The sequence below is a fragment of the Choloepus didactylus genome, chromosome 9, assembly GCF_015220235.1.
Source record: "Choloepus didactylus isolate mChoDid1 chromosome 9, mChoDid1.pri, whole genome shotgun sequence".
NCBI lineage: Eukaryota > Metazoa > Chordata > Mammalia > Pilosa > Megalonychidae > Choloepus > Choloepus didactylus.
Genome location: NC_051315.1, coordinates 61,012,480 through 61,029,784, shown reverse-complemented (window position 1 = coordinate 61,029,784; position 17,305 = coordinate 61,012,480). Strand labels below are relative to the sequence as shown.

Here is a 17,305-nt window from a genome sequence, read left to right as displayed (position 1 = left end):
ATGTAATGTTTCTTATTCTTTTTATTCTTTCCCTATCATCAAGTTTGCTTCATTCAAGTTCATTCTGTTTCATTCTCAGACTCCAGCGCTCATGTATTTAGCAATGCTATGATATCACTGCTAATATCAACATGACACAATATTAATTTTCTCTTAACTAAGGAACCTGGAAATCATTCAGTGGAATATGTATTTTCTACTATTAGGGGTGTGTGTGTGTGTGTGTGTGTGTATACGGACATACATATACATATACATACAATATATATACATATTTACAAATATGTATCTACAAATATATACATACAACATACATACAAATATATGTATATACATATAATGAATATACTCAGCCCTCTTGAAAATTAATGTTTCAAAATAAGTCTGTGCTCTCTAAGGAGACAAACCATGTATGCATTAAGATTTAAAGGATATAAGGTCACCTCGTTCAAAAAGACAATTTTTTTCTCTCCTGTTAATATAGTAGAAACTTTAATTTTGTATTCATTCTCTAATGAATTCATTCTCTGATAAGAAAAAATACCCCAAAAGATATTAAACCACCTGTTTTCTTGTTTTCAAATTTATCAATAAAAATTTTCACTTTAAACTGAACACAAGCTTGCACACCATCCTTAGAGGTTTTCAATAAAATAAACAGCATCTTAAAATTAACGCAATCATTAGAAGGTAAGTCCATGAAGGGAAGGGCCATGAACATTTTATTTTCTGTGGTAGTCTATAGTATCCAACACAAAGTTGGCAATTCTATGAATATTTGCTCCATATACAAATAAATATTTTTTAACTTACTCCATGACATTTTACTTACTATAGTCCAACTTCATTCTATCTCATATACAATATATTCTCAACTGTCACTATTCTATATCCAAAGGGTCTCTAATCTCTAGATTGCCCATGTAATTCAGGAGAACACGTTTTAATTCATATTCATTTTAAAAATCACGAATATAAAACATAGTACTTTTGAAAGTAAACCTGCTGACATTACGTTAAAATAATCTTTTACTCCTTTTCAAAATCAGGAACAATGAGTTCAGAAATGAACACAATATAATATATACATAAAATAAAGTACAATATCAAATAAAGAAATTTAATAAATATAGGTTATTTGCAGAAATAGTTTTATTATGGTAATATTGCAAAAGGAGAAAAAACCTTTAATCTACAACATATACTATTTTATAAGGTGATAACATTGCTTCTAAAAAAGCAATATCATTTACCTCCAATGATAGTACTGCTTAAAATTTGTAACACTGGGGCGGTATACAAAATGGTTTTGGAAAGCACATCTCAAATTCAAACTGGTGAGTCTTTTGTGCTTTCTAATTGTTAATAACAACCTGATTATTTCAGAATTGATTCAAGTATTGAACTTGGAGATTATCCGTCCCCTTACTCTCCCCCCGCCCCCCTTACTCTCTTTTAGATACTCATTACTTGTTTCTAACTTCAACCAGAAAAGCTGGGGCTCAGGAACATAAAAGATAAAATTTCTATCAGTTTATTTCATGACTTATTAAAAGGTATGTTAAGAGATTTTGCTGAAGAGGTCATTTTAATTTAATGGCCCAAAATAAGGATTCTGAATCAGCTGAAGATTTTGATTAGTTATACTTAATCTTGTTTCAGCTGTCAAAAGAAGTAAAAAAGTATGATGCTATTAAATAAAGATTTGCTATTATTTTGTGTGTTTGTGTCAAAGAGTAATAAATAATAACACTTTTTCTAATATAATCTTCAGAGGAAGCTGAAACCTTGCTGAACTTTTGAAAAACAAGTCCTAATATATGTGCTGGATCCTAAAATGAACCTGTAATATATTTTACAAGGAAGATGCAAATTCAAGAAAACCTGGCAGTAAACACTCACCATGTTTCCTCTCAGTTTTACACTATTTACACCCAAAACATTCTCATAATAACCAATATCAGTTTGCTTAAACAGAAATATTTTAAATGCATTAACACCTCTATTTTTAATACAAAATAATTTACAATAAAATCAGTTAACTATTCAGTACTAAGTTAAATCAAGGATGATAGTTAAAATATTATAGATTTCTTCCCCCAAGTTACAACAGACAATATCAATGCCATTTAGATTTTTAAAAATGTTAGGTGGAATTAACACAACACAATTATTTAGAGTCCCTCTAAAGTATCAATGATATATGGGCTCTAATGCATTCCATCATTAAAATATCAAAAGAAAATTAACTGTACCTGGATCCCACGGCACCATCTCCAGAGTCCTGACTTCCAGCTTCACTTGGTGTGCTCACAGATTTGGAGGATGGAGACATAGGAGGAGGGACTAAATAGTGAAACAGACAGGTATCCGCTGTTACTACACGGAGAGGTTGCTCAGCTTAATGACGTTTCAAAAGTAATTTGACATGAAATAATTAACAAAAAAGAAAAAAAGGCAAACCAAAAAAAAAAAAAAAAAACAACAAAAAACAAAAATACATGAATGAAATGAACAATAGAAAGAAGAGGAAAAAGACAAAGTTAATGCATGCTGGAGTCATGCAATTTCTCGGGCAAAAATGCATTTGGGCTACATATTAAAAATAAAAAAAGCAAAATTATGGAAGGATGCACCTTTATTTCAGACATCATCAAATGGGCACTAATTTTCAAAGGAGAGCATTCCTTCTCTCTTTTTTAACTTCTCACTTCTAAGATCAGCAGGTTATGAGTATTATTTAATTGCTGTCAAAATTAAAACTCAAGTATCCTTCTTCAAATCATTTAATCCTGGTTTTCTGATATTTATTTTTTAAAACGTTAATTTTTGTCTAACAACACTTTCCTTCAAAAATTAATGTTTAAAAATTATTTTATTCCGTACCCAACTAAAAAAGGCTGATTTAGAAAAATGATCATGGCAAAAGGAATGGCTCCTTTAAAATGTCCGTTATTTCCAGTAATTTGGGTGAAAAATGCAAACAGGCCATAAAACAACATGCCCTCTAGACATGATGCATAACATAAAAATGACGCATGCAACTTAAGGCAAGACTTATGATAACTTCCTTACCCCAGTATTCAGAAAAAACTGAAGTGTACAGACAAAGATACAGACACCCAAAATATTCTTAATCCCTTGCTTATAGAAAAATACATAATTTTCATAGTACATAAAAAGGAGCAAATGCTTTTCCCTAAATTGTTAACATTTAACATTATATAACAACAGTTGAATGTGCATATTTCATGCTATTACATTTGTAAAACTTTTTGATTACCATTGTAGGAAGTAGAGGGGGATCATCACTGCGATCTTCTGGTTAAATTTTACTATAAATATCCCCACTCCCAACTAACTTTTTAAAATAATTTTTCAATATCTATTTTGTGCTGAGCTGCAAGCCTTTGTTTTACTTGTCTACTCAAAAGAAAGTAAGTTCCTCATTATACAGAAACTAATCTAAATAAATATGCATTTAATTAAAAGCCTGTATTTTTGGAATTGTCAGTCATTGAATGCTAAATGTTTATACATGTTTAACAATGTACAATGTAAAGCAGTAAAAAAATGGATTTGCTAATCTAACAAAATGCACAAATATAGTATAATGGATTACATCTTGAACACAGATAGAAAACTGATCATTCTTATTTTTTCAATGGCAAATTCTATTGGTAGTCAATAATAGGATTAAAAGGAAAAAAAATCATAGCCTGAATGTTTGTTTCCTGCGATATAATGGTGAATTCTTGCTTAAATTTCTAACTACTATAAAATCATAGTCAAATGTTTCTATTTTGTGATTAAATCTCTCAAAAAAAAATTTAAGACCAGATAGCTTCATACAGTTCACATGTGGATGGCATGGCTAAGTGCTGTGTATATAACTCAAAATAATTAAAATTGGCTTGTAGCTGAAAGAAAAGAATATAAATGTTCCTTAATTCCTCTTAGGGTTTATTTCCTCATCTTTTTGTCCATCTCTTACTGTGAGACTTCACCTAGTTTAAGTCCTGACTGGTATTGGAATAAAAAGTATATTTAAAGTTGCTTGCCTTGTGTAGTATAAATGTAAATAAGTGTTTATTAAATTATAGTGAGTTACCATAATGTTTTCATATTAAGAATTTTCAAAGAAGAAATTCTGTACTCTTTAAATTGCATACTTAATTTCATATTTAGGTAAATATTCTTTCCAAGTATGTGTGTGTGTGTGTGTGTGTGTGTGTATCAGAAAGACTGGGGAAAAACAGCAATATTATTCCTATCAATATAATTATTTGTGATGAACTATAAAATTCCTTTCCAGTTTAACAGGTTTTTTCACCCTTTCTGGCAACATTAAATATCAATGACTATTCAACAAGTTCAGCAGTTATGTTACTTGATTAAAACCGAATTTTTTTAAAAAAAGTTACCTCAAATTCTCTATGAAATGGACTAGTAGCATATATACATAAAAAAGAAATAAACTTGCCAGTTCTGAAATAAAAATTTCAGAAATAAAAAAATAAATCAAGAGGGTGAAGCTGCCAAATTATCACAGCCAAATATAGGCAAAATAAACCACAATGACTTCAAATTTGTAATTAGATAAAAATCTCCATCCTAGAACTATGTTTTTTCTGCCCAAAAACACTTTTCAAGCAAGCTGATTAAGAGGATTCATAAAGTATTAATTATCACCTGGCCCACCATCTTAATCTTGCAAAAATAAATAATGCATACAACAGAAATAATAAACCTGGAACAAGAAAATATCTATCATTGAAAAGGGAGGAATGTTAATAGGAAGAAAAGGTAGTGTTACTTGGTGACTACCTCATTTTAACCCAATTTGTCTAGAAAAATCAAAGAATACAGCAATTGCACAATAAGGCAGTGCTGCTCTACTCCCAGACTTCAAAAATGACCCTAAAAACAAATCAAAGTGTGCATTCAGAGAGGTAAAAACAAAACAAAACAGAAAACCTGAGCAACTCATAGCTTCTCAAATCTCAGAAAAGATTCACTTCTGGAATTCATTTTTAAGGTTGGGTTAAGAGTTCAATCCATTAGTTCTGAAAATAGCATAAACCATTAATCAGTAGCATTTGCCAAGTATTTGAGATGTGATTTGCCTAGATTATCTTCACTCTACAGTTCTGTACATAAAATAGCCCAAAACAAGACTTTAAATGATACAAAATAAAGGAATTAATATTAATGTATGTGAGTAGGTGAATAAACTTAAACTTTTTAGAAATTTAGAGCAAAGATACCTATTTCCAACAATCTTATACTCTGCAATGGGAGGATACATTCTTAGGGCTTTTTGGAAGGACAGTTTTGCAATATCAAAGTCTTAAAATATATGATCATGGTGAGGCATGAACAACTGTGTGAAGATGTTGTGAGTCACTGACTATATACTCTGGATGGACTGTATGGTGTCTGCATATATCTCAATTAGACTGCATTAAAAAAAAAAAGATATCTATTTCCTTCTGTGAGAACAAAGAGGAAATATGAAGTAAACTGAAAAAAAAATCTACAGGGAAATCTACATAAAGAGAAAGTAGATTAGTAGTCACTTAGGGATTGTGATGGTGGGGGGGTAGAAGTTGGAGGGGGTGATAGCAAATGGATTTCTTCTTGAGGTGAGAAAAATATTTTAAAACTGACTGTGGAGATGGTTGCACAGATCTGTAAATATACTAAATAACCACTGCACTGTTTACTTCAAATGGGCGAACTGTATGGTATCTGGATTATTCCTCAATAAAGCTATTTTTTTTTAAAGATTTTAAAAACACAAAATGACATTCACTGTGCATGTAAATAATACTGAAAGACTATGACATTAACTCTCGAGGAGGAAAAGCCAACCAAGGCGGCCTTTCCTGCCAGCTTAGACCTTGGCCTTCCACAAAGGACCTGGGAGTGCATCTAGATTTAGAATTAGAATTAAGTCTGGGTCAACCACAGAGAATCTATACAGATGTCTCAGGATGAAGGATGGCAAACAGCCCAATTGTTTTTCAAGTAGAAGAAACCCTTTGCCAGGAGGAAGGACCTAGAAAAGGTAGATAGCCAAGGAAAATGAATGTAAGCAATGGGAGTATTGTAAAAACAGTGAAATGGAAGGAATGAGCTTCTGGGATAACCCCAAGTTATGAGGTCTCTTCTAGGTCATCAATCTATTATACTTAAGTACTCAAACACAGCCAGCGTTACAATTGTGCCCCCTGGTGGATATAAATGCTCCCAGGCCTGGAACATTAACATTTAAACAGACTATCTGTTTTTCATACCTTACTCTTTTTGCCCTTTTGAAAAACACTGCTTTAACCCTTAACTCTCTGAAATATTAATGTGTCCCTTTCATATGGCTCCTTTCCCTGATAAAGAAGTTTAAATAGCTTCACTAATCTCCCCTGTATGTTTCATTTCCTTTATTCTCTTCAATGTAATCCAGAGCATCAGATATACAAGGAACTACTATCTTTGTTTGCTATCCCTGAAATGTTTTTTCTCTTCCTATCTTCAAACTTTTACTTATCTGTCCTTTGCAGCTAAACCAACTTTCCACTAAATCATGATTTGCCTTCAAAATAATTCTCAAATGCCCACTGTTATGAAACCATTCTAGATGAGCCAAATCCGATACCAGAATTCATAAATTCACATCCTTGTTCCTTCTCAATAACTATTTATGTACCTGTCCGAATATTTGGAGCTATATATTTAACATTTCTTATGTTCCCAACATCTGATTTATATGATAATATTTGAGTTTTTCCATTAGATTTTTATTTCTTATAGGCAGTAGGCACCAAAAGATGATTGATATTAAAAAATGTTGACCATTTAAGGGTCATGGTACTTTTTTTAAGTTATTTTAATGGCTATTTGCAAATTTCTGTGTTTAAAATCAAATACAATTTATGATATTTATTTCAACAGAAGTTTTCAAAATGTGGTATTAATCACAGGTATAAATTTTCAGAAATTAATAAAGAGAAATGTTTTATAGAGATCTATTTGCTTTGACAAAATAAGGCATATTAATTACTATCTACTCTGCATTTCATCTAGCAAAATAAGTACATAAAACAATTCATAAAAATCAACCTAACAAAATAATTAAAGTTAAAGAAAAAACTGGTCTTAAACATTCAGAAGAGTAGAAATTAAGCTTAATGTGCAAAAAAATTTGTGCTGTTAAAGTACCATAAGGAACCAATATTCCCATTCATGGAAATTAGGCTAATCTTCAAAGACTGACTTGGTGACATGGAAAGCATTCTATCTAAAAATCAGATTTAAAAATATTCAAAAGTTGCTAGGAGAGGGGTGGGGGAAAATGAAGCAACATTTATTCTGACTAGCAAACTTCCTTTGTTTCTTTCTAATAAAAGAAAATCCAGATAATGAACTGATTCTTATCATAGTAATCAATGTACTCTGCTCACCGATACAGACTCAGGCCTCAGAGTAATTGCCAATATCTGTTTTCATTTCTTTATAAGATGGTTAAAAATAGCCACCACATACACAAAAAGAGTCACTCTATTTTAGATCATTAGTGTGAATGAACTCCACATTTGGTACAACGTATCTTGTAAGACTGGCCACTTAAATTTTAGTAAAAACATTAAGTCATGTGTTTAATGAAATGTTAAAATTTCAATTTTCACCATGCACCTTCCTAATCTTAAAAGATTTTCTTGTTGTTTTCTACAGCAGGATGGTTTCTATTTAGCTTTACCAAGTGGAAAGACTAAAGACTTAAATTGTAATATATTGTCCTTGCTCTCAAGGAACTCTGGAAAAGAGCAGTCAAATGACCAAATAAATAAGTTAATGGCAAAGATAAGATAGGCTATATTAGTTGTAACTTTTTTAAAACAAGTTATTTCAGTTGAATAAAACAAGGGGAAAAAATTCATTTTAGAAAAAAAAATATGATTGATGTTTAAAAAGAATACTCAAAAGGATTTAAGCAGTGTTTTTACATATTCTACAATTTAAAAATATTTAACAAACACTCAAGCAATACACTCTCTGGTGTAAACAAAACAAATATTCATCCTGGGTCATGCTGTAAAATGTATTTTTTACTGTGAATTAATTTCAAAAAAGATTGACAGCCACTACCTTCATCCGTACCCTGTATTTTTCAGGTTGAATATTAGATAAATATTGGACATAAATACTGGATCTTTACGCATATGTTTTAAGGATTACGAAATGCACCTAGCCTAATTTTCCACAGGTAGTGAGATCTTCATAAAGCCTTTAACTCCTCCATTACAATGGCAAATTTGCTAATAAGAGAAGGAAAGGGATTTAGAAATAAAGAATCTAAAAGAAAGAAATGTGTCTGGAACACTGGACATTTACAAGCTAAAAGCAGAACTTTTTTCCATTTCCTAGCTATCTGAAGAGACTCTTAATTCAATGTTACTCACCTCATGCTGCTTTGATAAACCTAATAATCTTACATGTCCTTAAATTATTTAAAATTTCCATTAAATATCATGAATTAAAATAAATTAAAGCAATGACATTTAGCTGCTTCTTCAAAGAACACCTGTTTTACTGCCCCCCACCCCATTCTATTCTCATCAGAATTAAATCTCCCTTCTAATCACTGACAACTAAAAACTCTCAAATGAAATAGTTTAGTTTATAATGGATAAATTGATATTTGATCAATAAAAGGATACTATTTTCCCACCAAAAAGCCGTTGTTGCAAATCATGCCATGCAATGTATTTTGCAATAATTTATTTTGGTAATTATTTTATAAATAGAATAAATTCTCTATTTATAATATGATGGAAGATAAAATATGCTGCTTTCCTCACTCTCCCTTTAGTAATTAATCTAGATAAACAAAATTTAAAACACACAATTGTTCATTAAACTCTTCAACCAACCACATTCACTAAATAATTTTCTATTTTAAAAAGTAGCAACTTATTAAATTATCTCTCCATGGTTTAATTTAGCAATGATTAAACTAACAGTGTGAGATTTAGAGATACCTTTCCTCCTCTTTCTCCCTTTCTCTCACATTGACACTCACAGACAACAAAAAAATCAGCATAAAGAAAACAACAAGGGAATAACCTTTGCATGTTCCTTTACAGTTTAGTCTAAAATGCATGTGTTACATGAATATAAAAATATAGAACACTACAACATCTCAGCTAAAAACCACTTTTTTTCTAGTTTTAATACATTAAAATGAAATAAATTTGTCATTGGCTAGAAACAGTTTATGAGATATTTCTACCGTAATTCAACTTTCCCCACAGTCAACAATTCTCAAAAAATCAGATTTACCTATGAGAGGCTTTACCTGTGATAACTGAAGGCTGGGTGTAGTTAGAAATAGGAGATGCCGCTTCCTTTGATAAAACAAGGCAGCCTTCCATTTTCATAGTAATTTCATTTAATGCCCCACCTACAACACTCTCTTGCTTAAAACCCTCCTATCAAAACTCCTTCCATCACCTACAATACCCTACATAATCTGGCCTATGCCTACATCTCACACTTGCACTCTTCTCCTATTCCCTCTTGCTCATTATGATACAGCTTCCTGGCCTACCTAAATAAGCCAAGGTCTATTCCTCAGGGACTTTATATTCACTATTACTTCTACTCTTCCTCTCCTCAACCTTTGCAAGGCTGGCTTCTTCTGGTCATTCTGGTCTCACCTCACAAGTGTTCTTCTCAAGGAGGTCTTCTGGAACACCCTGTCAAATATTGTTCCTTGTAGTGACACTCTAACATATCACCATGATTATCTATATCTCTTCCTTACTTAGAACAAAAGAACAAAGCTCTTGCCTGTATTTGTTGAATAAATGAACTGATGAGCCTTTCTTCAGCCCAGTAAACTAAATTTTGCAGAGCTGCATTTAAGAAAGCAGAAAATGTCTCAGACTGTTCTAACTGGCTTAAAAGACAATCAAATTTATGGCACAATCCAATTCACCTGAATTTAGACTATATAATATAATCAGATTATGGTCATGAGCAAAATATTTCTCTATGCCAGCCTTCATCAAAAAAAAAAAGCTCATGACTGATAAGAACTCTGATTATATTACATCAATGTGAAAAAATTCTGTGATCTCCCAACAGTTTCTCCATGATCTGGCCTCTCCCTACATTTCCAGTATTCTCTCCTCCCCTCCCACTCTGTCAGTTACACCATGTACTTCAGTCACTTGCTATACTCTGTGCACACCTTAACCTTTCCATCTTTCATGCCTCTACTCATTTTTCTTATGTCTGAATTGTTCTTGTCTTTTCTCATCATTTGTGTACATCAAAATCCTATGAACAGGGAGCACCAAAACCACATCACAAATATCACAAGCAACATTTATTAATAAATCAAAGCTAAATGGTTTAAGCAATGTTCAGTTTCATACTCAATTTCAACTCAATTTCAACCTCTTTTTATACTATAATCTATATATCTATAATCTTCATATACCTGAATAACATACTTGCTAAACTTATATAAGAAATGTGAATTTTACCACGATAAGGATCCAAAAAAAATCAAGTAGACAAGAAAAAATGCAAAAGTGCTAATTATACTTTCTTTACTTAAGTTTCCTGTCTTTCAGCACAAAGTTTGAAATTAAACATATAATTTGAAAAGCACTTACACCCCAATCAGAAGAAATGTAGTCTATAACAATTTTTAATTTTTGGTCTATGTCTCCTGCCTGGATTATAATAATAAGACCATTCAGAATCTTTAATACATGAATAGAATGGCAAGGGCTTTTACATAAAATAGAATTAAAGACCTTTTCCTATCAAGAGCCAATGCAAAAAGAGAACTGAAGAAAAAAAAAATGAACAGGAGAAAAGCATTTCTGCATAAGAAGCTAGAAAGAAGCTGAGAGAAAACAAAGGTAAGGCCAAAAATCAATTAAAGACACAAGATGGCGACATAGAGAGGAGTGGAATTTAGTTAGTCCCCTGCAGCAACTAATAAACAACCAGAAACTACTAGCAAATAATCTGGAATAACTGCTGGGAGACAACTATGACCATCCACACATACACCCATCTGCATTGGGTGGAATGGCTGAGATCACAGCACAGAATCTGTAAGTAAAATCTGCAGAAATGCATCAGAGCGCCCTCCCTCAACAGCAGGCTGAGCTGCAAAACCTCGCAACAAATGCAGACTTCTGAATACAAGCTATAAACGTAGACAAACCCTTAACAGAGACTTCTGGTGACAACTGACCTTAAAGAGCCAGAAAAATCCTGTGTCCTGGGAAAGGGAGCCCAGAAAACCAGGTGCTATCTCTGGCTGATGGGCGAACCTGAGGGGCTATGAACTGGCTCTGAAAGCGGGCTTTCTTTCCCTTTTTCTCTTTCTCAGCCTGAGTGGCTCAGTGGAGAGAGCCTTAGCCATTTTCAGTTCCCAGAGCTCTCATCCAGAGAGGCGTGGAGATAACAGAGTCAGAGAAACAAAGGATCAATTCAAATGCAGAAGATAACTCTCTAGGGGGTGTATCTTCCCTAAGAGGAAGGAGGTGAGGCCCAGCTCTAGTGCTGGGCTTCCCTTCAAAACTCAGACACCAGAGACTGGGAGAAAACAGCCAAAACAGAAACTAAAGGGGCCACACCTTCTTACACCAGTCCGGAGCGACAGGCTGACAGACGCTACCCGCTGGGCAGGTTAGGAAAAGCACAGCGGCCAGAGGCCTTACAGGAAAGTCTGCCAATCTTCAAAGATACACCCTCAGGGAAACCTGAAACTGAACATAACCCCATTCTGAGATCTCAACCCGTGTGGTCTGGGAAAATCTGATTGGGGTAACCAAGTAAACCAGATGCCTGGACAACAGAAAACTATAAACTACACTAGGAAAAATGAAGATATGGCCCAGTCAAAGGAACAAATTTACACCTCAATCAGATATAGTTGAGATACTGTTTTACTTTAGTGAAACAATCTATTAAAGATTTTCAAAGAAATATGCTAAATCAAACAAAAAACAAAATCAACAAGCTCAGGGAAGATACGGTAAAAGAGATGAAGGATATAAAAAAACACTGGGTGAACATAAGGTAGAAATTGAAAGTTTGAAAAAACTACTGACAGAATCTATGGAAATGAAAGGCACAACACAAGAGAGGTAAAACACAATGGAGACATACAACAGCAGATTTCAAGAGGCAGAAGAAAACACTCAGGAACTGGAGAACAAGAAACCTGAAATCCTACACACAAAAGAACAGATAGGGAAAAGCATGAAGAAATATAAGCAACACCTCAGGGAACTGAATGACAACATAAAGTGCATGAATGTACATGTCACAGGTGTCCCAGAAGGAGAAAAGAAGGGAATAGGGGCAGAAGCAATAACAGAGGAACTAATCAATTTCCCATCTCTTATGAAAGATATAAAATTATGGATACAAGAAGTACAGCTTACCCCAAACAGAATAGATATGAATAGTCCTACATCAAGACATTTAATAATCAGATAATCAAGCGTCAAAGACAAAGAGAGAATCCTGAAAGCAGCAAGAGAAAAGCAATCCATCACATACAAAGGAAGCTTGATGAAACTATGTGTGGATTTCTCAGCAGAAACCATGAAGGCAAGAAAGAAGTGGTGTGATATATTTAAGATACTGACGGAGAAAAACCACCAACCAAGAATTGTATATCCGGCAAAACTGTCCTACAAATATGAGGGAGAGCTTAAAATATTCTCTGACAACGAGTGAGTGTGTGAACAAGATACCTGCGCTACAGGAAATACTAAAGGGAGCACTACAGACAGACAGGAAAAGGGAGTGAGAGGTTTGGAACACAATTTTGGGTGATGGCAGCACAGCAATTTAAGTACACTGAACAAAAATGACTGTGAGTATGGTTGAAAGAGGAAGGTTAGGAGCACGTAGGACACCAGAAGTAAAGAGGAAAGATAAAGACTGAGACTGTATAACTCAGTGAAACCTAGAGTGCTAAACAATTGTGATAAAATGTGCAAATATGTTTTACATGAGGGAGAACAAATGAATGTCAACCTTGCAAGGTGTTAAAAATGGGGTGGTATTGGGAAAAAAATACAATCAATGCAAACTAGAGATTATAGTTAACAGAAACATTGTATTATGCTTCCTTTAATGTAACAAAGGCAATATACCAAAGCTAAATAAATGCCTATAAGAGGAGGACATAAGGGAGGATTATGGGACTCTTGGCATTGGTGATGTTGTCTGACTTTCTTATTGTACTTCAGTTTATTCTATCTTTCCTTTTATTGCTTTTTAACTGTCATTTTTTCTTTCTTTCTCTTTTTTCTTTTGTCTCTCTACCTTCTTTGACTCTTCCTCCTCCTTTGTGGAAGAAATGGAGATGACCTTATAGAGGTAGTGGTGATGGTGGTGAATGCATAAATATGTGATTATACAGAGAACCAGTGATTGTTTACTTAGGTTGGAATGTATGGTGGGTGAACAAAACCATCTTAAAAAAAAAAACAGGTTGATGAAGAAACCCTGAGGACACTATATTGAGTGAAGTAAGTCAGACACAAAGGACAAATATTGTATGGTCCCACTGATATGAGTTAATTATAGTACGTAAACTCATAGACATGAAATATAAGTTACCAGGATATAGAACAAGGCTAAAGAATGGGGAGCAGTTGCTTATTATGAGCAGAATCTTAACTAGGTTGAACTTAAGTGTTTGGAAACAGATAGAGGTGATGGCAGCACGTTATTGTGAAAATAATTAACAATGCTGAATGGTGTGTGAATGTGGTGATAAGCAGAAGCTTAGAGTCACATATGTAACCAGAATGAAAGTTGGAGGTTAAAATATGGGAATGTATAAAACAGTGAATCTTGTGGTGAACAATGTCTGTGATTAACTGTACAAATATTAGAAATCTCTTTCATGAACTAGAACAAATGTATGATACTATAACTAGAAGTTAGTAATAGAGGGCTATATAGGGAAAAAATATACCTATTGCAAACTATGTACTACAGTTAGTAGTTGTTTTGGTTTGCTAATGCTGCCGTTTTGCAAAACACCAGAAACGGACTGGCTTTTATAAAGGGGCTTATTTGGTTACACAGTTATAGTCTTAAGGCCATAAAGTGTCCAAGGTAAGACATCAACAATTGGGTACCTTCACTGGAGAAAGGCTATCAGCATCTGGAAAACCTCGGTTAGCTCAGAAGGCACATGGCTGGCGTCCGCTTGTTCCCAGGTTGCATTTCAAAATGGCATTCTCCAAAATGTCAGTGCCAGCTTCCAACGGCTGTCTTCAAAATGTGTCTCTCAGCTGCAGCTAGCATCTGGGCCTGTGTGGCTCTTTTTAAGTACTCCAGTGATCCAATAATGATCCATGCTGAATGGGTGGAGCAATACCACCATAGAAATAATCCAATGAAAGGTCTTGCCCACAGCTGACTGAGTCAAATCTCCATGGAAACACTGAACCAATAGCTTCCAACCTAACCAACACTAATAAGTCTGCCCCCACAAAACTGCATCGAAGGTAATGGCGTTTTGGGGGACACAGTACATCCAAACTGGCACAGTAGTATTTTAACTTTCTTTCATCAACATTAAAAATGTACTATACCAATACTATGAGTCAATAATGGTGGGGGGGAGGTTAGGGGTATGGGAAGATTTGGGTTTTCTTTTTGTCTTTATTTCTTTTCTGGAGTAATGAAAATGTTCTAAAAATTGGAAAAAAAGTATTAATTCTGGTGATAGAGGCACAGCTGTATGATGGTACCATGGGCAACTGATTGTGCACTTTGAATCTTTAGATGATTGTATAGTATGTGAACAATCTCAACAAAATTAAGTTTAAAAAATAATCAATTAAAGCAAGCCCACCAGATCAAGAAGGCATAATGCAAAACTTCAGAACTCCATTCCCCAACAGAAGCTTTGAACAATCAACAAGAACTGGCAGAAACATCTTTCTCAAAGCCCCAGAAGTCAGTTAAAGGATTGCAGTAACAGGGTGAGCACTGTTACTCAAGAAAAAGGCTACTTGTGGACCCATGTGGCCCCTCCCTACCTTTCACCAGCCTGGCCTGGAGCTGGCCCACACTCCTGGTGCACAGATCCCTGGTTCCAGTTCCAGAGGGATCAGAGTAACCCTCATGTACATACTGGGACCATGCATGTCTGGCTCAACCTGTCTATTGGTAGCCCGAGGGACTCACCTTCCCAGCACTTGTCCTACAGGTAGAAGGGAGCTCATGAGAGTGCTCCTACAGAATGCTGTGGGACAGAAGTCAAGGAATGCTACCTGAAGCAAAAGATTGCTAGCTATAGGAATATAGTGCAATGCCCAGCTGTGAGGCCAATGTTTCCTAGGGAAGAGGAGACATTCAGGACTGTGTAACGGGGAATTCCTGGAGCCAAAGGTGCAGGCTCAAGACAAGATGCGTGCACACAAAAAACCAGGGAGATCCCTAAGCTTTGGCCTGGAGCTATTCTCTAAACTCATTATATGGGACAAAGCCCTGAATGAGAGCAGTTGCACAGTCAATCTGAAAAAACTGGGAAAGGTACTTTCTTTTTTTTCCTTTTTTTTTCTTTGTTAGTTCCTGGCATTTAAGGAAAGTACTTCATAACACTAGCTAGCTGGAGACAAGTTTAAGGAACAAATGCCTCAGAGTCTATATTTCAGTGTTAACACATTAAAATATCAAAATGTCCAAGTTTCAACAAAAAGATTACAAAACATACAAAGAGTAAACAGGGATTGATGGACCAGTAAAGAAGATTAAAGTATTAGAAACCATCAGGAAGGTGTATCAGACCTGGGATATTCCACACAAAGACTTTTTAAAAAATAGTTCTAAATATGCTCAAAGAGCGAACGGAAAACATGGACAAAGAACTGAAGGATGTCAGGAAAATAACAGATAAACACAAAGAGATATCAACAGAGAGACAGATATTACACAACGAAAAGGAACTGAACAGAGCTGAAGACCACAGTAACAGCCCCTTGAGGGGCTCAACAGCAGAATGGAGATGGAAGAAGAAAGAATCAGCGAACCTGAAGATAAGATAATTGAAATCATCCAGTCTGAGGAGCTGAAGGAAGAAAGAAGAAAAGTGAACAGTTTGAGGAATGTGTGGGTTGCTGTCAAGTGTACCACTACATGCACTGTGGGATGCTAGAAGGAGAAGAAAGAGAAAGGGGGGCAGAAAGAATATTCAGCGAAACAATAGGTGGAAACTTCCCAATTTAATGAAATATGTGAGGCTCAACAAACTCCAAACAGGATGAACCCAAATAGGCCCACACTGTGGCATATTATAATCAAACTGTCAAATGCCAAAGATAAAGAGAGAATTCTGAAAGCCTCAGGAGAGAAGCAACATGTCATGTACAATGGAGCCTCAATAAAAATAAATGTCGATTTCTCATTGGAATCATGAGGCAACAGGGTAGTGGGCTGACAAAGTGCTGAAAACTTTAAATGTTTTCATTTAAAACATTCTGTATCTGGCAAAGCTGTCTTTCATGAATGAAGGCAAGATTAAGACATTCCCAGATACAAACTCAGGGAGCTTGTCATTACTAGACCAGCCCTACAAGAGACACTAAAAAAGAGTTCTGCAGGTTGAAAAGAAAGGACAACAGACAATTGATTGATGACTCATGAAGAAATAAAAATCTCTGGTAAGGGTAATGACAGGGGTCATTATAAATACTAGCACTTTTTATTTTTGGTTTGTAACTCCAATTTTTACCTCCTATAGGATCTAAAAGGCAAATGTGTAAAAGGTAATAAGCAATCAGTGGTTTGGAACTCATAATGTATAACCATGTCATTTGTGACAAGAACTACATAAAGGTGAGGGGACGGAGGAATATAGGAACATAATCTGTGTATACTCTTGAACTGTTAGTATCAAAACAAATGTACATTTAGGATGTTAAATTTAAGCTCCATGCTAAGTAGAAAGAAAATACTGGAGAATATACAAGTTCACAGAGACAGAAATTAGAGTACAGATGGTCAGGGGCAGGGAGTATGAATACAAAAAGGGGGTAGAGTTTCTGTCTGGGAAGATGGGAAAGTTTTAGTAATGGAGGTAGTGAGGGTACCGTAACATCATGAATGTGATGAATCCCACTGAATGGTATGCTTGGGAGTGGTTGAGATGGGAAAGTTTACATTGTTTATAAGTTTTTACAAAAAAAAAAAAAGAGCAACCAAAGAGACAATGACAATTAAATGCAATACATGATACTAGATGCTA

At 34.6% G+C, this 17,305-nt stretch overlaps 1 protein-coding gene across 6 annotated transcripts in view; it reads right to left on the bottom strand.

The window, feature by feature from the left end:
• The window catches only part of DYNC1I2 (dynein cytoplasmic 1 intermediate chain 2), an 83,408-nt gene that overhangs the window by 40,372 nt on the left and 25,731 nt on the right, over positions 1 to 17,305 (bottom strand). For 4 of the 6 annotated variants that reach the window (XM_037849186.1, XM_037849185.1, XM_037849189.1 and 1 more), the window contains one exon: positions 2,256 to 2,400. In XM_037849186.1, the coding sequence (XP_037705114.1) occupies positions 2,256 to 2,400 (145 nt within the window). The remainder of the gene's footprint in view (positions 1 to 2,255; positions 2,401 to 17,305) is intronic. The other 2 variants (XM_037849188.1, XM_037849190.1) reach the window with 1 other exon arrangement.